The sequence below is a fragment of the Rattus norvegicus genome, chromosome 5 (genome assembly GCF_021556685.1).
Source record: "Rattus norvegicus strain SHRSP/BbbUtx chromosome 5, alternate assembly SHRSP_T2T, whole genome shotgun sequence".
In the NCBI taxonomy this organism is placed as follows: Eukaryota; Metazoa; Chordata; class Mammalia; order Rodentia; family Muridae; genus Rattus; species Rattus norvegicus.
In genome coordinates, this window is record NC_141538.1 from 132,105,486 (window position 1) to 132,129,366 (window position 23,881).

Here is a 23,881-nt window from a genome sequence, read left to right on the forward strand (position 1 = left end):
TATGATATAACGTGACCTAAAATTAAGAGAATACAGAAAATAATGACATCGTATTTGTGCCATGATTACATCTTTATTTTTAATACATAATTATTGGCTATGTAGTAGCAGCATGGGCACTTAAGAACTAGAAAATAGCATGTAAAAACTGAGAGTAGCTACCTGGATACTTGTTTCCTTTTATATCATTCCCATTATTTTATAATACTATATACAATTTAAATAGCATATTTCATATTTTTATTTATTTGGTTTACTTTTGTGTATAGGTGTTTTTTTTTTTTTTTGTAATGCAAGCATGTGTGTGCTCCATTTGTGTGCCTGGTGCCTGGTGCCCACAAAGGTCAAAAGAGTCAGCTAAACCCCTAGAACTGGAGTTACAGATGGTTGTAAGCTGCCATATGGGTGCTGGAACTAATCTGGGTCCTCTAAATAGCAGCAAGGACTCTTAATTACTGAGCCACATCTCCGGCCCTTTACATACTATTTTGAAGAACATGGGTTCATACTCAGAAGTATGGTTTAAACCTTTACTCTACTGATCACTGCCTAAATCAGGAAACTTGATTAATTTTTCTAAGCTTTGGGTTTTCCCATCTCTAAAGGGGAGTTGCTTACCTACATAATGAGAATGAGGTAGTAATCAAGGTAACTCAGGCTCAGAAAGATGAATGTGGTATGTTGTCTTTCATATGGGAATCCTATTTTCTAATTACTAAATATGTCTATCTAGGTGAGAGGAACTATGGGTAAAAGCCAGGAAGGCAGAAAGAACCCTATGATATAGAAAAAAGAAACCTTAAGAGGGGAAGTGGGGAAGAAAAAAACACCTACAGGTGATATCAAAGTGGAAATGGAAATACTGAGGCCACAAAAGACACAAATGTATAGCAGGACAAACAGGAGTCTGTGGCACAAAGACTGAGAAAGGAGCAAGTGGGGCTCAAAGCATCCACACAAAATGTGTATGAACGTGTCATAAGGCATTCTGTTCATTTGTAAAATAAATAAATAAATAAATAAATAAATAAATAAATAAATAAATAAATGACTATTTAATTCCTAGAAAAGTGAATAAACATAAATGAAGCACCCACTGCATAGTAAATGTTTAATAATATGTTCTTAATTGACTATTTTCTATAAAGGGTTTTGCCAAGTCAGTTTAAGAAAAGTAGTCAAGGAAAACTAAGGATAATTCAGTAAATGTTAATCCTCACCATTTTCCCAGTTTCTGCTTTGAAAAGTGCAACAGAGTTTAAGAATGTTCTGGCAGCATTGTTAAGAAATCAAGACGAATGACGCTTGTTTCTCAAAACGTCTTTTTCAATAGCAAAATTAAAGTAATAAAGATACAGGTGAGAGAAAGAGAAAGATGCACACACATGTGTGTACTCGTACATCCTTAGAGTTTCAAACAATAAAAATAAAAAACTAACATTTTGCTCCTTTACTGTAGCAAACACATACTTTTCCCAGATAGCAAAAGGTATCATTTTGTTCTTAACTCTTGGATTGCTATTATGCATTTATTTGGCAAAGTTGTTTGTTTCAGGAAAATTAATTTAGACAATTCCATTTTTCAAAAAACAATACCTTCTGTTCCAGGCTTACAAAGAACAATTATATCTGGATTCTTTCCCCATAATCAAACTGGCAATTTCTTATGGGAAGAAAGTCATAGCTGATCACCATGGAATCTAACTTCCCTGAGCACCAGTCAGAGGCAGAAAACACTTTTATGGCCAGACATCTCTGCTTTCTGCAGTACATAAAACTGGCATCATGAGAGGTGTTACCCTGGTTGAGCAGAAATACAGATGAATGCTGCCTCAATTTCAGTGTCGGAGGTTTATTCTGAATGTCATGATACTTTCCCCAGGAACTCTACCATTTTCTGCAATTTAGCAAACATGACAGAGAGCCTGGTATACACCAAGTACAGTGGTAGTAGCGAGAGAAACAGAATTGAATGCTATCATGACTGCACCTGCAACAAGTGTAAGTGTACACAGTCCGAGGACTCACATAGATAATCCCAACACACAGCAATAGCATCTGTGATCAAGGTAGTCAAGTGGATGAGGGCCCTTGAGGAATGGGCCCAGGCTGGCTGCTACAAGCCACATGTGAAGACTTTTCAAACAAGGGATCTTGACCTTAGAAATCCCTACTAAATTATGTAACATTACCTGGAGACATGTGATATAATCTAAATGCTAGTGAGTAGGGCATTAAACCCATTTTAAATTATCTGACTTGTTCATGATCATTTTGCCAGTATGTGGTAGAGACAGGTCCAAAGGAAGGTAAATTATTGGCCTATGCAGCAAGGACATTACAAAGCAAGTTCTGACTTCCAAGCGTTCCTTTTAAAAATAGCTGAAGAGATGGCTCAGTGGTTAAGAGCACTGACTACTCTTCCACAGGTCCTGAGTTCAATTCCCAGCAACCACATGGTGGCTCACAACCATCTGTAATGGGATCTGATGCCCTCTTCTGGTATGTCTGAAGATACAGTATACTCATTTACATAAAATAAATAAATATATCACTAAAACATTTAATATTCATACATGTAGCTGGGATCAAACCCATCACCCATTCCCTCCCCTCCAACTCCAACATCTTGAGACCTACTGAATAATAAATTTAGTGCTGCCTGTATATGCATGTGTGGGACCATCTACCGAATCATAGGTAGCATCTTCAGACCCCCATCCCTAAAGAAAACTGACTCTCCTTCCTCCCTACTCCGCAACCATTAGCTATCGATAGCACCTCAGATGAAGGTGGGAATTCATGAGCCTTTCCCCAGCTATGTATGGATTTTGGTTGGCCCGATGTTATGCAGGTCTTGTGCATGTGGTCCCAGCATAAGTTCAATGTGTGCAACAGACCAGTCGTGAATGGAACTTACCACTTTGCTACAGAAATCTCTGGCTCTTAGGTTCTTACATCCTCTTTCCCAGCACAATCCTTGAGCTTTGAGGAAGGCAATGCAATAGAGATGTTCCATTTAGAGCCAAATATTCCATAGTTTCTTATTTTCTGCATGTCACTGGAGGGGGTCTCTTTATTGTCATAAAATATTGTCATTACTATAAAAATGAATCTCTTTGATAAGGGAAGAAAGATGCACTAAACTGTGAGTTTCAAAATAAAAATTTAGAGGAAGAGATCCATATGTGTGTGTGTATGTGTATGTGTCTGTATATGTGTACATATATATGTACATATATACACATTTATTTACATATATACACATATGGAGATTTATATAGTAGGTATCATATGGCATTTTCTTTTTTAAATTTTTATTATTTTTTATTAATTTGGGTTTTTTCTATTAGTTTATTTATTCAGTTTACATCCAGATTGCAGCTCCACTCTCCTTCCAATCCCCCCTCACACTTCCCCTCCCTCCACCTTTTCACTTTACCTCTGAGAACAAAGAGGTCCCACCTGAGTACCAACCTACCCTGGCACTGCAGAACTAGGCACATCCTGTACCATACAAGGCAGGCCAGCTAGGGGAACTGGATCCACAGGCAGGCAACAGTTAGCATAAGCCCCTGCTCCAGTTGTTGGTGTATCTGCATAAAGACAAAACTGCACATCTGCTATACATGTGTGGTAGATCTATGTCCAGGTCAAGTCCTTGTATGTTCTTTGGTTGGTGGTTCAGTCTCTGGGAACTGCAAAGAATACAGGTTTGTTGACCCCGTTGGTCTTCTTGTGGAGACCCTATCCCCTCCAGGTTCCTCAATACTTCCCACCAAGCTTCCACATGACCCAAGCTTGGTCTAATGTTTGGCTGTGAGTCTCTGTTTTTTTTGCTTGTTTGTTTGTTTTTTGGGTATTTTTTTTTGCTTTGTTTTTTTGTCCACTACAGGTGGAGCCTCTCATAGGTCAGTTATCCAAGACTTCTGTCTGTGAATCCAGGCTGACAAATACAAGTATACTCTGAGGCTCTCATGTAGTTGAAGGAGGAAGGCAGGGCATCAATGTATTCCTATTGATCCTCTGAGGACAGCTCAGTACATTCCCCCCAGCGTGGCAGGGGTTGCTACTGCATTCATTTATGTGCATCTCACACAGGTGACCTGTGTATCCAGGGCAGCACCAACAAATATAGTTGCCAACAGTGTCCTCACATGTTGTATCATTTGTTGAAAAACAAAGAGGGATCACAGTCTTATAGTGTGTCCCTGTGAATCCACTGCCCATGCAGTCAAAGAAGCAGTTGTTTCTTCTATCCACACAGATCTCCATGGAGACATTGCTTACTGGTGCATTCATCAAAGTTGAGTTCACAGTAGTCTCCAAGGAATCCAGGTACACAGTCCCAGAAGTAATCCCCAAGAGCATCCTGACACATGATATCATGACGACACTGGGATCCACACTCATCAATTTCCAACTCACAGTTCACACCAGAATACTCTTAAGGACTGACTCGTGTGTATCTTCTTTTCTCACTGAAGCATACCACCTCATTCATGCAAGTATCAGAAATACATTCATCCACTTCCAAGTCACAATGCCTGCCTTGGTATCCAGGCACACAGAAGCACGAGTAGCCATTGAATCCATTCTGGCACACGACCCCATTTGTGGTAAGGGCTGGAAGCACACTTACTGTGATCTGTCTCACAGAACCTTCCTTCATATTCAGCAGGGCAGATACAGACAGGGTGCTCAGGGACTTTAGGACTTATGCCTTCATGTTGGCAGACATTCCCTGTACAGGAATTAGTAGCAGGTTCATAGGTCAGCTCTCTGTACCCAGGAGGATATTGGCACACGAAGCCCATTTCTCCTAAGGTATTCATACAAGTGGCAATTCCTTAGCAGGGACTGGAGAAGCAAGGGTCTTTTAGATCTTCAGTCTTTGTCTAAATTTTTGGCAGTGTCTAAGCAACAGTTTTTGTCTTGTAGAACCCCTAGTACATAAAATTGTTTTAGCAAGAAATTAAGAAACACCTGGTGTTGTTTTCATTGCACAATGAATCCTGGCACCTCAAGTCACTGCAGGACTAGGAACATCCTTTGATCTTAGCACCTGAACCACTGGTGTTCAGTTCAGGAAGTTTTCTCCATTAACAATGATTTCAAGGTTATTTCCCACTTTCTCTTCCGTTAGATTTAGTGTATCTAGTTTTATGTTGAGGTCTTTGATCCACTTGGACTTGAGTTTTGTGCAGGATGATAAATGGAAATCTATTTGTGTTCTTTAAATGCAAACATCCAGTTAGACTAGCATCATTTATTAAAGATGTTTTCTGTTTTCCATTGTGTGGTTTAGGCTTCTTTGTCAAAAATCAAGTGTCTGTAGGTGTGTGGGTTTATTTCTATTTCTGGTCTTTGATTCCATTGATGAACCTGTCTGTTTCTAAAGCAATGCCATGCAGTATTTATTACTATTGCTCTGTAGTACAGCTTGAAATCAGGGATGGTGATCCCTCTAGAAGTTCTTTAGTGCACTTGATTGTTTTAGCTATCCTGGGTGGGTTTTTTTTTTCCATATGAGGTTCATAATTGTTCTTTCAAGGTTTATGAAGAGTTGTTTTTTAGTTTTGGGGGGATTGTATTGAATCTGTAGATTACTTTTGGTAAGATGAGCAGTTTCACTTTGTTAATCCCACTGATCCATGAGCATGGAAGATCTTTCCATCCGCAGATAGCTTCTTCGTTTTATTTCTTCGGAGACTTGAAGTTCTTGTCATACAGAACTTTTACTTGTTTGGTTAGAGTTACAGCAAGATATTTTATTTTATTTGTAGCAATTATGAAGGGTATTGTTTCCTGAATTTCTTTCTCAGTCCATTTTATCATTTATATAAAGGAGGGCTACTGATCTTTTAGTTAATTTTATATCCAGCCACTTTGCCGAAGGTTTTTTATCAACTATAGGAGTTTGGTGGTATAATTTTGGGGTCCACTTGGGTGTATTATCATATCATCTGGTAATAGCAATACTTTGACTTCTTCCTTTCCAATTTGTATCCCCTTGATCTCCTTTAGTTGTCTTATTGTTTTAGCTGGAACTTCAGATACTATATTGAAGAGATGTAGAGAGGGGACAGCCTTGCCTTCTCCCAAACATTTTAGAATTGCTTTAAGTTTCTCTTCATTTAATTGGATGTTGGCTATTTAACTTGCCTTATATTGCCTTCATTGTGTTTAAGAATGTGCCTTGCATTCCTGAACTCTCTAAGACTTTTTACATGAAGGGGTATTGGATTTTGCCAAAGGCTTTCTCATTATCTAATATGATGATCATGTGGTTTTTATTTTTTTCAATTTGTTATGTGGTGAATTACATTGATGTATTTTTGTATGTTTAAGTACCTTCTGCATCATTAGGATGAAACCTAGTTGATCATGGTGGATGATGTTTTTTATGTGTTCTTGAATTCGGTTTGTGACTATTTTATTGAGTATTTTTGTATCACTGTTCATAGCCGTAATTGGTCTAAAATTCTCTTTCTTAGTTGAGTCTTTGTGTGGATTAGGTCTCAGGGTAACTGTGAACTCAGAATGAATTAGGCAATGTTCCTTCTGGGGTGAGTGTGTGTGTGTGTGTGTGTGTGTAATAGTTTGAGGAGTATTGGTATTAGCTCTTCTTTGAAAGTCTGGTAGAATTCTATACTAAAACTATCTGGACTTGGGCCTGTTTGTTTGTTTGGGAGACTTTAATGACTGCTTCTATTTCCTTGGGGATTTTAGAACTATTTAAATGGCTTACCTGATCTTGATTTGATTTAACTTTGGTAAGTGGTATTATCCATTTTGTTTAGATTTTCCAATTTTGTGGTGTACAGGCTTTTGAATTAAGACCTAGTTATTTTTTTAACTTCCTTGGTTCTGTTGGTATGCCTTCCTTTTCATTTCTGATTTTGTTAATTTGGATGCTGTCTCACTAACCTTTAACTTAGTTTGGTTAAGGGTTTATCATGTTGGTTTTCTCAAATAACCAACTCTTGGTTTTGATGATTCTTTGTGTTGCTATTCTCTTTGTTTCTAACAGATTAATTTCAGTCCTGAGTTTAATATTTCCTGCAGTCTACTCCTCTTGGATATGTTTGCTTCTTTTTTCCCTAAAATTTTCAGATGTACTTTTAAATCATTAGTATGAGAACTCTTTAATTTCTTTATGAAGTTACTTGGTGCTATGAACTTTCCCATTAGCACTGTTTTTATTGTGTCCCGTAAGTTTGGGTATGTTGTGCCTTCCTTTTTATTGAATTCTAGAAAGTCTCTAATTTCTTTATTTCTTCTTTGACCCAGTAGTCAATGAGTATATAGTTGTTCAGTTTCCATAAGATTGTCTGCTTTCTTGTTTCTGTTTTGTTGAAGTCCACTTTTAATTCATGGTGATCTGATAAGATGCCAGGAGTTATTTCAATCTTCTTGTATCTGTTGAGGCTTGCTTTTGGACTGAGTGCATGATCAATTTTTGAGAAGGTTCCATGAGGTTCTAAGAAGAAAATATATTATTTTGTGTTTGGCTTAAATATTCTATAGATATCTGTTAGGTCCATTTGATTCATAACCTCTAATAACTTCATTATTTCTCTATTTAATTCTGTTTTGATGACCTGTCTGTTGGTGAGAGAGGAGAGTTGAAGTCTCTCCCACTGTGGGATTCGATGTTAGATTTAATCTTTAGTAATATTTCTTTTACAAATGTGAGTCCTCTTGCATTTTGTGCATAAATGTTCAGAAGTGAGAAGTCATCTTGGTGGACTTTTCCTTTGATGGGTGTGAAATGTTATTTCCCATCTTTTTTGGCTACTTTTGATTGAAAGTCTATTTTATTAGATAGTAGAATGGCTACCCCAGTTTGTCTCTAGGGTCTGTTTGCTTGGAAAACCTTTTTCTAGCCCTTTACTGTGAGGCAGAGTCTCTATTTGTTGCTGAGTTGCTGTTTCATGTACACAGCAGATTGGTAGATCCTGTTTATGAATCTCCGTTAGCCTGTGTCTTTTTATTTGTGAATTTAATCCATTGGTGGTGAGAGATATTGATGACCAATGATTGTTAGTGTCGGTTATTTTGAGAGTTGTAGTGTCTGTGTGTGTGTGTGTGTGTGTGTCTGTGTGTGTGTGTTTCTCTTTTATAATTGTTGTGAAATTATTAATTTCTTGTGTTTTCTTGGGTGTAGTTAAGTTCCTTATGTAGGAATTTTCTTTCTAGTATCCTCTGTATAGCTAAATTAGTGAAAATTAAATTTGATTTTGTAATGGAATATCTTGGTTTCCCTCAAGATTGGAAGTTTTTCTGGGTATAGTAATCTGGGCTGAGATCTGTGATCTCTTAGGATGTGTAAGACATTTATCCAGACCCTTCTGACTTTTAGAATCTCTGTTGAGAGGTCAGCTATAATTCTCATTAGTCTGCCTTTATATAATACTTGGCCATTTTCTCTTGAAGTCTTTAATATTATGTCTTTGTTCTGTTCATTTAGTGTTTTGATTATTATGTGGCAGAAAATTTTATTTTCTTGTCCAATCTATTTGGTGTTCTGTAAGCTTCTTGTATGTTTGTAACCACTTCTTTTCTTATGTTGGAGAAATTTTTTTCTATGCTCTTTATTGAAGATATTTTCTTAACCTTTAATCTGGTAATATTCTCCTTCTATTCCTATTATTATTAGGTTTGGCCTTTTCATGGTGTCCTAAATTTCCTGGATGTTTTGTGTTAGAAGCCTTTTAGATTTGACATTTTCTCTGACAATGTATAAGTTTTTCTATGGTATTTTCTATGTCTGAGATTCTCTTTTTTATCTTTTATATTCTGTTGGTGATGCTTATGTCTGTAGCTCCTGTTCCCTTTCCAAAATTTTCTATCTCTAGGGTTTCTCATGTTTCTCATGTGTTTTCCTTATTGCATCTATTTTCATCTTCAGATCTTGAACAATTTTACTCATTTCTTTCACCTGCTTGATCATATTTTCTTGTATTTCTTTGTATTTATTCCCTTCCTCTTCAAAGGCCTCTATCTGATTGAATGTATTTTCCTGTATTTCTTTAAGGGATGTATTTATTTTCTCTTTAAAGGCCTCTATCATCTTCAGAGGATGCCATTTAGAGGCATTGTCTGGCTCTTCAGGTGTGTTAGGATATCCAGGGCTTGCTGTCCTACATACGAGGGCTGGGTTTCGATGGTGCCATGTTGCCCTGGATTTTGTTGATTGCGTTCCTATACTGGCCTTTAGGCATCTGGCTGTTTCTGGTGTTGGCTGGCCTATGAGTCCCTGGTAATAGCAGGCCTCTGGGACTATGGGTAGAGCTTGTAGACCCTAATGGCAGTAGACCTCTGATTGTCTTAGGTCACAGCAGGCCTCCAGGGAAGCAAGTTGAGCTGCTTGCTATAGGTAGCAATAGGCCTCCCAGAAGGCAGCCTGGCCCAGGGCAAGTGGAGTACAAATCTGGGATTGGAGGTGGAGTTGTGGGCCAGAAGATGGCACAGAGAGAGGTTGGGGTAGATCTCATGGCTGCTGGGTTTGCCAGGGTTCCAGCAGCCCAGAGATTGGGGCAAGGGTCTCTCACCTGGTGGTCCGAGGTAGCGGCAGGTCTCCGGGGAGGGAAGCTGAACTGTTGCTCAGGGAGTGAAGTACAGATCCAGGATTTCAGGTATAGGTTGATAGTTTTCTATCAGCATATATTAGTTTTATATAGTAATACATTCCATTATGTATTAACAACATTATGACAGTTCACATACACACATCATGCACTTTGATCATATTTACCCCCATTATTCTCTCTTATCCCTTTCCTTACTGATACCTTTTCTTCTCAACTAGTCCCCCACCTATTTCCATGTCTTTCTTTTATTTGTTTTCTTTATTTATGGTGAACCAATAAATTTAATTAAGGTTACTTATAGGACCAGGGGTGGGGAGCTAATTTACAGGAGTGTCAGTGACTTGCCAGTGACTATACCTCCCACATCCCTGCAACCATTACCTATATAAAGACCCTCAGAAAGGGGTCCTCGGGGACCTACCACCTGGCCGCCATTAACTACCTATAGATGCTTAGGGGAAGATGGGCCACAACTCTCTGCTATTCCTCCAGCATTTATGTTCTTTCCATTTCCTTTCTACAGTGCTGCCAGAGTCCTGGAGGGAATGATATAAATGTTACACTTAATGTAGAACTGTCAACGGTCAATTCTCATCAGCACATTGATGAATTATGATTCTCTGCTATAACTACAGCCTACTTCATAAAGAAATTCTACTGACCACAGAGGATAAATATTTAGAAGATAGCTCGACAAGATACTATGTATATTTACAAAAACAACAGAAATGGCTTCCCACCAGGGCCTAGACACAGGATTTTGACTAGGTTTACAGTATAAGCATAAACTTCCTCCATTAGAGCAGGCCTCAAATCCAATCAGAAAGCAGCTGGTGACTCCCATAACAGCCTTCCCGCCATTTGTGCCAATGGGCACATCATGCCCTGGCAAGTCAATTGTGTGGCATGAGGGCTCCATGGCTGTCAATGACAGTTCACCCCCCAGCATCCTGCCTAATATATCCTAGTACTGTGAAAGCTAGCCAACAGAACGGTGACTTGATTTCTCTTTGTCCATAACCAACCAAAATATATGGTGTCTTCAGGCAGGGTCTTACGAATTAGTTCTGGTGGGCAACCAAGAACAATGGAAATAAATACCCTGTGTTGTTTGGAGGTCTTCAGGGATGTCTCTGGCCAACAACTTATAAGAAGTAGCTCAGATTTGACACTGGGATTGTCATTTAATAGCCTATGGCTTCTGGGAGTCACCTTATCTATCCATGCAAGGTACCTCTGTTCAAATTCTTTTTTTTTCTTTTTGCACTCACACTTGTAAGTAGTGTATGTTAAATATATTCTCATACCATCCCTCTACTCTCCACCTCTATCCTCCACTCATTGGTCTGTTTTGTCTCCTTAGACAGGTTTACTTTTACTTTTAAGTGATATATATATAGATAGATAAATAGATAAAGAAATAGATAGATAGATAGATAATTTTATTTACTTATATAATATCCAAAAGTCACAAGTGAAAGAAAACATACAATATTTGTCTTTCTGCCATTGTCTTAATTTGAGCTGCTTTTTTTAAAAAAAAAAATTCTTCTTGAAAGCCAAGTTTAAAAAGTAGTCTTTATGAAAAATGTGATTAGGATCATTAAATTATTCAAAGAGCAGAGCAGATTTTACTTTAAAATGATCATTTGTTTGCCCAGTGAATAGGCTAGACTAGGTTAAGAGACATTCAAAATTGCGAGTTTACAAAGGTCGGTGCTAGGTGAACTGTTCTCCGTGGAGGAGATATTAAAAGTCCAGATGCCTAGAGGAGACTAGGGCTGGGGACGAAAAGGGAAGTTGGATTGTCGGAAAGAGAACCTGAGGCGTGAAGTGGAATATGGGCCTCTGCTTCTGGGCTCCTTCTGGAGATGTAAATCCCAAGGCCCTCCGCAGGATGGCTGGCTTCTGCAGTGACAGGAGAAATACTCAGGGGCTGTTGGTGCTCTTGTCTAAATCATCTCCCATCTATGCTGTGACAGACTGGCTGTTCCTCAAATAGCTATCTTGCGTGAAAACAGAAAGCAACACTGAACAGACAATCAGTGACTATTCTCCTCTGCCACACAGAACCCCCACACGAAAACCATCCCTAAGCTCCAAGAACACTATGTCCCTTTTCATTCTAAGAGATAATTGTGGTGCAGTCGTGACCAAAATGAAAAGTCCATTTTTAACCACAGCCTCATAATCACCCCATTCAGATGAAGAAGGCCAAACTCTCTGTGGCTCACTTCCAGGGTTCCTGTGACTTATAAAGACAGGTTCAAGGGAAAGAGCAGAGGAAGTGCACGAAAAATTGTTTGTACCTAATATGTCTTTTGGAAGAGAGATATAGGAAGCTCAGGACCTCAAGCGTGAGGTCCTGTCTAAGAGGCTAATGAGTGAGCAAGAGATCCTTGTTGGCCACCCTGTATTACTCAGGTTCTGAGGAAGCCCCTTGAGAGAAGTCAAGAGACCATGGGAACAATATATAAAGTTGTTCCTGTGGGGCCTCAGGTAAGATCCGGCACAGCCTTGTCAGGTCAAGGAAAGGCCTGACAGAAGAAGAGGCATAAAGATAAATAACAAGTAGAAAGAAAGTCAGGTGCCTCGAGTTTTCAAACGTCCTAGTTTCCCATTGGCAGTCTCAAGTGATTATTATTCTAGTTTCTCTGGTTATGGTGTGTCTCACTTTCGTTTATTATTTTTTACTTTTGAAAATTTTAAACTAATTACTTGACTATCCCATTTTTTTGCTGAAAGCTGTTATGCAGTCGTTCTGGAACATATGCTTTTGTTTTCATTTGCATTTAGATCATAGATTTTGCAATCCTCTCTGAAGTGCTTGTTAGAACATAAACAGACTGCACTTACTGGCTTGTGCCACTAGGTGGTGCACACATAGTCAATTGTGGATAACAGGGTTTATCTGCAGATGAGAATTCATCATCATAGAGGGGATGGACACAGACCTTAGAAGCTATGGAGTTGGGGAGAGGTCGAGACAGGAAGCACTCTTGAGAGAAGATATACTTTGTTACTAACTGAAGAATAGCAGAGCAAAACTATAAAAACGAGAAACCTCAAAGGCGTGGCAGAGGAAAAGCCTTGGAGAGGAAGGAACTGCTTATGCTCCCTAATAATGAATTCGTACTTAACAGGGTCGTTGCAGAGGGAATAACAGAACAATTAAGTCCTTTAAACTCGATGACATTAAACAGTCCTTTCGGGGGTTTGTTCTGGGTACCAGAGGCATAGAGATGAAATGGCAGAGCCCTGTCATCAAGTAATGTTATAGATAGAGAAAAAGACAGAGAAGACAGCGCGATCCAAGAGATCAGTTTTACAAGGTGTGTTGGAAGATCAAAGCAGAAAATATTTATTCTGCCAGAGAAAGGAGAGAAGTGGGTTAGGCTTAGGGGTTAGTGTACAGAGACTCCACGGAGAACTTGAGAAGTTCTAACAGCACTGGTAGAGAGAACAGCATAAGCACAGGCATGGGGGTTGCGAGGATGCCGTGGATTTGGTGATATAGTCCACCGTGCTCAGCGAATGCCTACCGAGAGCGCCTCTGCAGCATGCAGTGAGGGACAGAAGATGAATGAATAGTCGTTCTGAGCCTGGAAGATGTTTCTCATCTATTGAGGAAGATTCACAGAGGCAGGGAAAGTTGCAGTGTGACAGAACAGCTTAAAATGATGTTCTTTTGAATTCTGACTCTGTCCTTGAGCCTGTGTTCTGGAGCCCGGGAATTCTGAGAGCATTTCACAGCAGAAAAGAAAGACCACGAGTACAGCACCTGGTTGCATTTGACTTTAAGCCTCTCTTGCTCTTTTTAGAGTTCTGAAGTTTGTAGCCAGAAACCGTCAGTTACACAAAACCACATACAAAAGCCAGGACACACACCCAGGTGTGTCTGCCTCTTGCCAGGTTTTTCTTCTCATTCCTCACCACTGAATGCCAAGCGCAGAGTCACCATTTAGTAGCAGAGCTTAAGGAAGGAATTAAAACTCTTTGGATGGATAGGCTTTGTTTTCTCTGTGTTCCTCATGAAAGTTACAGAAGAAGAAGGGCTACGAAGTCCTCCTCTGCTGCACGAGCAGAGTTCCAGGCCTTACAGGTTGACTTGACAAAAGCAGTTTGAGCCAGTTTTTCCTCTGCTAGATTCCACATCCGGTGAAGGAGGTCATCTGGCTCCAGCATTCCTCCTTGCTGGCATGTGTGAGTCTGTATTTTATTTCAGTGTGAGAACTCATGCTTGCTACATAGATCAGTGACATCTTGGAGTTGCATTGTTTGCTTGAAGTCAACTGGAATGAGTTATGAGCTGGCAGGAAAACAGGGATGTGTTACTGAGAAGGCCTCAGAGGGACACAAACTTGCCTGTAGACCTCAGAGAAGTCACAATCAACCAGTAGAGAACTCTTCAAGAGATTTTTGTTGCAGTATATCAAAGTTGAATGGCTAAGGAGATCACCTGAGGGACAAGGAAATTTGAGAAGAGATCCCTGTGCAAAAAAAAAAAAAAAAGAAAGAAAGAAAGAAAGGAAAAAAGGAAGAAAGTAAGAAAGAAAGAAAGAAAGAACAAAAGAAAGAAAGAAAAAAGAAAGAAAACAGGAATTGAGAACATTTAGATTTAGCCTGGAGAAACAGACACACACAGCTGTTACCATGGGCTGAGGCAACATGGGCTGAGGCAACAAGAATTAGTGATGCTACCATTGCTCAAAGGCGAGCTGAATGAACAGAAGTAGGGAGAGCCTGTCAGGGAAAGAGGTGGAACAGAGATAGTTTACACAGCTGGAGGTGGAAGGGCACATTGAAGACAGGATTGTTCGGGGATTGTTCGTTTGTCTGAAGGAAGACAGATCAAACACAATGACCCCTGAGCTCTAAGTATCAGTGATTCTGTGCAAATGAGAGAGGCACCCTCTGTGTCTAAGGGTGAGATGCCCTGTAATAAAAGTTCCCCCGGCAATACTAAATAGATTATCTCACTGATAACTTAGTCTGAGCTATAATTGCCATAGTTTAGTCTCTAAAGGCAGGATTGGAACTGGCACGTTTCTGCCAGTTAGTGGAAGTTCTGAGCAAATAGTTTCCTCTCTTTGAATGTAATCATTCTTCCTCTGAGCCGTACTCACCCAGTAGGATCACCATAAGTCTGAAATGTTATATTAGAGCTCCTAGCACTTGCTGTACCTGGCCTTTAGTCTGCCCAAGTCAAAAGACCAATGTTGGCATCCCTTCTACTTAAGCTGAACTTCAGGAAGCCATTCTTGGAAAGTGTCTAGATAAAAAGGGGGTGGGGTGCATTTCGACAAGGTGACACTGAGGGAAATACCAGTGATAAGAAGCTCCTGAAACATGAAGCTTAAATCTACAGTTCTCAGAACATGGTTTGTGTGACCCTTTACAGAGGATGAAGTACTCTGTCTTCAGCATTTCTCTTAGAAAAGAGAAAGAGTTCAAGGGGAAGACTGGGGCCTCTCTGGGAAACAGGAATGGGGCATTTTTCTACATCTATAGGTCAGCCATATTATTCCCAGGCTTTTCTGGTCTTGACTACAGTATAGGCTTATCTAGATGTGCTCCAATGCCTTCGCAGAAAGGCTAGCAATTTTGACTAATCAGAGCAACCATGTTCCGTAACAGATGAACTGCTCTCTGTGAGCAGACATCATCTTGCATTTCCCCCCCTGCCCTGCTAGGCACACGTTGGCTGTGCAAATCACTGCCCTCACTGGTATGTTTTCTATTGCAGCAACAGAGGCAGCTTGACCTCCTGACGATAACCAGCCCGGGTGAGTAGGTGCTGAGCACCATTTTGCTTGGAATTTCTCAGCCATGCCTTGCAGCCTCTCCAAACACAAGCCCTGCCCTCCTCTGACTCTCTGCATGAAAACAGTGGATTCCTGCAAGGTTGATGACCTTCCTCCTTTCTGTGCCTGGGGCACCTTCCTATCCCTGTCCCAGCTCTGTGCTGCCTTCTGAAGGTGACATTGATGTTGCTATGGGTGACAGTTGCATTCCCTGAATGGTGAAGTTCTCCCCCAAATCACTCACTGGACTCACATATTAAGAAATTGTTCTTGTCTCCTGGGAAATAAGTTTTAAAATTACAGGGAATAGAGAAACTGCGTGAGATGCTACAGAGTAAAGGGAGGATGGTCCCTGAGCAAGGGCCAGTCTGTGTGGGGATGGGGTTTGCTCACTGGCTGGGCTGAGGGTCAAGGTGGCGTTTGTTTTCTCCATTAAGGGAGAGTAAAGTCTTAAGAAAACAAAACAAAACAAAAACCCTGTGGCCATGGGACCTTAAGTCTTTTCTTTCCCTGAGGTTAGACGTCTAGCCCAGTGAGAAGTGGAGCAGTTTACTGATGTCAGAGAACCAGCTTACTTTGGCTTGGAAAATCGGAGCTAAATTGAACTAGAGAAACAATTTTCTTTTATTGATGCTAAGAGATTTCACTGGTGTGCGTGAGTGGGTGTGATGGTTCATCTTCACCTGTGGGTGAGATTCAAAATATTTAAGAGCCCTAGTGACCAGTTCTTGGGGCCAAACATTAACACTTTGGCCACTGGACTGTGAAAGAATGGGCCTCCAGGTAAGAGGAGCTAATGTGGCAGAGTCCTCAAATGCAAGATGGTGGCTCAGGAAATCACTCTCAGTAAATGTGGAGACATTCAATAGCTTGGTAACCAATATGGACAAACTATATTGGCCCTGCCTTTCCATCAGGCCTGCTATGCTTGTAATCAGTTAACAAAAAGCCTGAAAACTTGCACTGCGCAGGCAGAATTCTAGCACACTGACTCCACACCTCTTCTATGTATATGTATATGTATATGTATATGTATATGTATATGTATATGTATATGTATATGTATATGTATATGTATATGTATATGAGCCCTAACATGAGGTGCACGTATGCATTTCGGGTGACATATTTCTTGTGACATAGCTCTTTGACTGGAGGCATCAGAAGAATGAGTATAGAGACCGCTGTTGTTAATTCTGTGACTGTGTCTCATGTAATCCAGACTGATCTTGAACTTTCTGTGCTGCTGGGGATGACCCTGAACTCCTGATCCTCATGGTTCCAACTCCCAAATGTTGGTATGACATATAAGTGTGTTCTACCATGCCTGGGTGGGAATGATTGAAAACTGGTTAATATTTCCTGTAGAATAAGCTGCATCTAGACTTCTAGGATTAACATTTGTATATGTTTAACAATTTCATAACTGGGCCAACAGAACTCCCTTGAGTGACCTGCTATTTCCTCTTCAAGATAGAGCTCCGTGAATAACCCTGTCCCATCCTATTTAGGGACACTCCTGTTGTAAAAGTTTTTCTCAAGTACGCATGCACTATCCAGATCGACTATCCACATCCCATCACATCTGGTCTCTTGGTGTGATGCCTGCATATGTACTGTAGAGGGTTCTAGATAAGTCTTCAGCTGTTTTAAAATGGCATTTTTAGACTAGTAAACTGCATGTCTTTTGTGCTAGCTTTGACTGCTCCTAATTGCTACTACACAGATTTAAACAGAGCACTTGTGCATTCCAGTATGCTCCTTTTAGACAGCTGTGGGATTGCAAGTGTCTCTGCACTGCCAGAGTTTGAGTGGTTTATAATTATCCCTCCTCCTAGATGAAAACAGAATATCTTCTAGGTCAGCACTTCCCAAGATATATGTGGCATACTGTTATATTAAAGCGGGCTCTGCTTCCCTGTTGTGAAATACTCCCCAGGGTTTAACCTGGACTCCAGTGGGCCAGACAGGTATTACCACATGTGCTTTGTCTTGGAAAGGTTAGTAAGCACCTTTCCATAAGCATCGTGGCAATCTGTAATATATTTTTTCGAACTTGTATTTCTATGTTGTGAATAATTCCTAATATACAGAAACAAATAGAGATATAATCATATCAGCATTATACCATTTATGCCAGAGATCCTATTTTTAAAAAGAGATGTAATTAAAACTTTTTAGTATTTCTCCTTGATTTTTCTAATTAACCACCACTGTATTTAATATCTCTCAATATCCATGCATTAAACAATATGTTGTTGTATTGCCAATCCTCTAAATCTCCTTTAAATCTCACATTGGAAAAAAAGCCATATTCCATTATCACTTCCATACATTATATTGTGTGGATTCATTCATGCTGATACACAAGGTTCTGGTACACTCATTTTAGTTGTTGTATAGTAGTCCACACACAATGGATGGGATTGTAACTTTTCCATTTCATTGACAATAATTTATATCATTTATAGCTTTTTCCAACCACAGATAATTGTGTATGTCTCCTTGTATATAAAGATGAGAATTTCTCCTAGGCATATTACTTAGGAGAGGAGTTACCAATTAGATGAATCAAATTTGCTGACTAATGAGCACTGTTCTCTAGTCCAGAAAATCTATTCTTCCACCAACAGAGTTTATGAGTTTCCCTTTCTCCAACTCAACACCAGATCTGTAGGACACAATTTTGCCAGTGAACATGATGAACATAAAATGGTGTCCCAGTGTGGCTGTCATGTAAATCCCTGGCTACTGGTCAGGTAGATTATCTTTTTGTCTGCTTGTTGCTACTTTGAATTCTTCTATGACTTGTCATATCCTTTGAGTATAGACTATTGGGTTAGTCTGTCTTACTGGTTAACAGTTCATTATTCTGAATATATCCCTTATATTTTCTGCAAATGTCCCAGAATGTGACTTGTACTTTTTTATGACTGCTTTTGTATGTGATATGTTTTCATATGTGGAAGGGTATTGTAAATTCAATGTTAAGTTTATCAATCTCTTGCTTTAAGAGCTATTTTGTAACTTAAATCCTTTCCAGCATGACTATAACATTTTCCTAAACCAGGTATAATGGTTTACATCTGTAACCCTAGAATTTTGAGGCTGGGGTAGGAGATTCAAAGCCAGTCTAAGATACAGAATAAGACTGTCTCCAAAACGAACTTGTAACAACAGCATATACATATGCATAGCTTTTAATCACAGTACTTCCAAGGTGGAGACAGTTGAATCACTGTGAGTTTGAGGCCAGGCTGAGAGAGAGAGAGATTATTATGTACGTCTAATGTTGGATAATTCCTTGTGTTCTATCTGAGCCTTTGCTTTGTCTCATCAATGACTAATTTTTTAATACACTATCAGCCAGGAACTTAATTATTTTTAAATTTACATATGAATAATCCATTGTCTCAGAAGCACATGGCAACAGCCCATCCTAACTCCGTCTTGTGACAAGTATATTTCCATTGCACTAGTTTTCCTAGGTGCAGAACCTGTTTATTTTCTTAAGTGTGTGTGTGTGTGTGTGTGTGTGTGTGTGTGTTTGTGTGTGTGTGTGTGTGTGTGTCTTTTCAACAACTCTCCAATGATTGATTTCAATAAATGATAAATTTAATATTATTTTGTAACTAATTGGAAGACATCCTTAGCTTTTGAAAGTTGTAATTATAGATTCTATACTATATTAAGCCAAATCTAACAATCTGTGTTGTAACAATTTAATCCGTTGGTGAACCAATGAGTCATTTCATCTGGTAAAGGCACTTGCTCCTCAAATCTGTCAACCTGAGTTTGAACCCTGAAATCTATGAGCTCTGTCTACTTTTTATGTGGCCTTGATAGAAGTTAGAATCATCTGAGAGGAGGGAACCTCAGTGAAGAAAATACTCCATAAAACTGGGCTGTAGCCAAGCCTACAGAGCATTTCCTTAATTAGTGATCATTATGAGAGGGTACATTGTATGGTGGTCCATGGGTAATAGATGAAAGCAGGTTGAGCAAGTCATGAGCAAGTAAGCCAATAGGCAGACTCCTCCATGACCTGAAGCAGCCTCCCACATTCCTACCTGGTTTGAGCTCCTGTTTTGGCTTCCCTCTGTGGATTCTGATTCAGGATATGTAAGCCAAATAATGCTTTTTTTTTTTACCAAGTTGCTCTTGGAAATGGTGTTTTATCACAGCAACAATAATCCTGACTAGTATACTATGTAAAGACAGAAGGAGAGAGCCCATACAATGAAGTTGATCTCTGACCTCTGCTTATACACTGTAACCCATATGCTCACATACACATTAATAACTCAACATATAGTACAGTCATAATAATTCAACTATAATCATACATTTGAATGTATTTCTTCTCCCATACTTGAGCTTCCACTCTATCATGTGTTTTCTTTGACCTGCCCAGTTTAATTTTTTTTAAACCTTACTAGGAATTGAACACAATACCATTGCTAAGCATGTAGCTGCCATTACATCACAGCTCCTACTCTCTTTTTCTTGTTTTGCTTTTTGTTTTGAGGCAGGGTCTTACCAACTTGTCCAGGTTGACCTTGAACTCATTCTGTGGCCCTGGCAAACCTTGAATTTATAACCAAGCCTTGGCCTCCTGAGAAGCTTCCCTGCCTTCTGCTTTTTAATTTGTCTTAAAGGTTGTTGTCAACCTGCCTTTTCCATCTCCTCTGCAGATCTGGCTGCTATAGATTTTCTCTCTGGCCTTAGCTGATTACCCTGTGGGTATGTTCTGTAACTTTTCTTACAAACTTAAGTCCTTCAGAATTCCTTTCATCCTCAACCAGTGCCTTGGTAGGTCCCTGCCACCTCGTACACACTGCGCTGTCACCGCCTCGTCATTTTTGTTTAGACTTTTAACTTTTAACCTTTTATAAAAAGAGAGAAGATTTTCAGTTAGTGTTAGCCACTGGCTTTCCCCACATGGCTTATGAATTCCTTTTATAGTGAGCTGCAATCCTTCTCTGTGTGACTGCACTAAAGCACGGCTGTAACGTTTTTCTAATGAGCGTCCCTGGACAATCCTATTGCTCAGTACTATCCTTATTTTGGCTTCTCCCTAGAGTGATAATTTGCCTAGATACCAGTTCTAATTTGAGGAATTTCCCCAGCACTTTGAAGATTTTATTCACTGTCTCTTCATGTTAAAGTTGCTGATGAGATGTCTGCTGTTATATAATTTAAGGAACCTATTTTTCTTGGGTCGGTTTCAAGACTCATTTTTAATCTTAATGGTCTGACTTTTTTAATTCATGTGTCTGGGATTGAATTTATTTTTATTTGTCCTGTAGTTGCTATGCTAAAAAAAATCAATCTTTCTTGAAAAATGGAAAACTCATCTTTTCTTTGAAAAATTATTAGCAAATTGTACCTTCTAATATTGGCCTACTCTACCATACCTTTGATTCTGTGCTTTAAGAATCCCTACTAAACAAATGTTGGATTCTCTCTAAAGCCATCCATTGTTCTTAACTGTGCTCATTTGAATGTGAAATGTCCCCCTAGGCTTTGGTATTTGGTTTACAGTTTGTGGCTCTTTTAGAAGTCACTTGAGTTGGAACCTCCTAGGGAAAGACTTGGGGGAGAGCTCTAAGGATTCAACACTTACTTTTACTTCCAGCTTGCTCTCTCTCCTTCAAGTCTGTGGCTGAAGATCTAAGCCTCTCTTGCAGCTATGTCACCCACCATTTAATTCCTATATATCCCACTGTAACCATGAACTAAAATAAAACTCTTCCACCCATTAGTTGCTTTTGGTCCTGGTGCTTTCTCACAACAACATGAAAGTAAGAAAGACATTAATCCGATTGTCATTACTTTCTTCATTTGACTCCAACTGCGTTGAGTGTGTTGCAAGCAATTTTAATATATGAATTCACTTTTTGGCCATATCTAGCCTGTTTTTTTCTATCTTGAAATATTTTAATAACTGTGTGTTTTCCATTTTCAATGCTTCTAACTTTGTTCATATCCACCTGTTCTTGTTTTATTTCTGCCTATTCTGCTCCATGATTTCTATGCTGTTTAGCATCTTCATTGGTTTCTCAGAACATCTTTAACATGCTTTTAAAATCTCTGCTCTATAAAATCATTTTCATCTGTGAGGAATGCAAATTCCAACTGTTTAGCATCATTTTTATCATTTATTGTTTTTTTTCATGTCTTTTGAAATTTTAATTTGGAGGATCACTTGGGAAAGGGCATTTTCTAGTTCTCTCCTCATTCCCAATGTTCCTGTGCTCAGCTCTCTCTCTCTCTCTCTCTCTCTCTCTCTCTCTCTCTCTCTCTCTCTCTCTCTCTCTCTCTCTCTCTCTCTGGTGTTTTCTGCCGTTTTTTTCCCCACATTTTCAGAGTATGACCTGGGGAACACAGCAGATCCAAAGAAAAAGTTGATGTGTGTCTTGTCCCAGAATCTCTAGCCCTCACCTTCCTAGGTCTGAGATGCACGGGTGCTCTCTCTGGAGAGTTCCATAGCAGCCTTCTTACCTTCCATCGCAGGAAAGCCCCACCCAGGATCTCTACTCTAAGCACAATGTTCTCTGATCTCCATTTGCTCCAGGTCACCTTGTCCCTCATCCCACAGGAAGCAGCCCCACTGGCTGCCCCCTGCTTCTAGACCAGTAACCTGAGAAGTACTCACCCTGCTGCATTTATGGTTTTCTCAGAGGATAGGATACATCTCTCACGATGGAGCAGAATGGTGTGGCTACTACTTCTTCATATGTTATCAAATATATCCAACATTCAATATGATAAAAATAAAAGAATTTATTAAAGCATGAATTCATTTTGTCTTTTGACTCAGGAGCCCAGCTGTAATTTCTTTTTCTGGTTGTAGAAATCTCATTCTTCATAGCCTCCTCTGCCTCCTCTGTAAAAAGATAAGGAAGCATTGTTTTGCTAAATAAAACCTTTAACAGACTTCAAAAACATTATTTTGTATGTGAGTATACAAATACAAAGGTAACTTTAAAATAAAATGAGAATACACTACATAAACCCTCTTGATTTGAGTAGCATGAAAATCCTTTGTTATCAAATATTTTCTGAGAATGTCACAGAGCTTAAAGTCATGCCATAGGATTTTAATACTCTATTGCCTATCGCTTATTTAATTATTTAATTGTATATGCCACTTCAGTGGAGTTGATTGACTGACTGATTGATTGATGGAATAGTAAAAATCGAACCTAAAACCTCAAGCATGTATATATATATTCTCTTTCACTGATCTTTTTCATGTTTTATTTTATATTTTGAAACAGTATATTACTAAGTGACAAAGGTGTATCATAAACTCATTCAGCGACCCAGGAAGCCTTTAAATTTGCAATCTTCCTGCCTTAGCTTATACAGCAACTAGTCAATCAGGCTCTGCCTGAGCATTCATATATAAAGATTATCGTGTGCCTCTTGTTATTTTTTAGGAAAATTACTAGAATGAGAATTATTGAGAAAAACTTCAGCACCAAGCAGGTTGTCACAGAGGGACTAGTTCATAGCCTGATGGTGAACACTGAAGTCAATGTGGAAAATAGCCTCAGAAAGTTCCTTTTGAAAGTCGGTAGAATTGCTATCTATGCCTTTGACATCTCCAGTCTGCAGTATATGGACATGGTATTTCTCAGTGTTCAAAGGAAGCCCTTGGGCTAGATTTTCAGCTATTAGCAATTGGAGGCTCTTCAACTCATGCAGAAATATTAGGTACTAGAGGTATTTTATGGAATTGCAAGCACTTGCCTCACTGGCCATCAGGCAGCGAGGAAGGTAGAGATGTGTATCGACCCTTATCAACTCATAGAAGTAGCCACTTCTTTCCAAATGCCCTTAATCAAAGTAAGTCACCTGGTAGTTCCTAAATTCACCAGATGCAGATATATAATATTCTCAAGGGGCAAGGTATGCACATGAAGACAACTGAAATGTTTGGACATGACTAACATATTTTTGTTGTACTTCTCCAAAGATTTTAATATTCCCACAATTGCATTAAAAGTGCTGGCCAGAGCTTTGTAAAGGGAAACTTTATTTGGATATAAGTCATGCATCATGAATTTCACCCTTTTGGTAGTGATTTGTATGTTCATAGTCATCACCATCTCCTTCCAGATTATAATCACAAACTACGTATCCAACTGGTGGTCATTTCCTGTTTCTTTTTTACCGCATATCTTAGCAACCAGTAATATACTCCTGTCTCTAGAACTTGCCCATTCTACATATTTCAAACCAGTGGTATCATACCATGCATGGACTTTGTGACTGGCTTTTTTATTTGTTATTTATGTAACTTCGTCAAGCTTCACTCATGATGTAGCACACACATGTATCGGAATGATACTGCTTTTTGTTGCTGCATAATGGTTTGTGTAAGTTTATCCACCACATTTCCATCCATTTGTCCATGGGAATGTGGAGTTGGTTTCATTTGAAGTCATTTTAAATATACTTCTATAGACATTT

General features: G+C 39.3%; 1 protein-coding gene and 1 pseudogene across 4 annotated transcripts in view; one reads left to right on the forward strand and one right to left on the reverse strand.

Annotated features, from left to right (window-relative positions):
• The window catches only part of Agbl4 (AGBL carboxypeptidase 4), a 1,315,938-nt gene that overhangs the window by 966,516 nt on the left and 325,541 nt on the right, over window positions 1–23,881 (forward strand). For all 4 annotated transcript variants that reach the window (XM_087659984.1, XM_087659985.1, XM_087659983.1 and 1 more), the window contains 1 exon segment: window positions 15,343–15,382. In XM_087659984.1, coding sequence (XP_087516110.1) covers window positions 15,343–15,382 — 40 coding nt within the window.
• LOC148005980 (protein glp-1-like) lies at window positions 3,917–13,781 on the reverse strand (annotated as a pseudogene).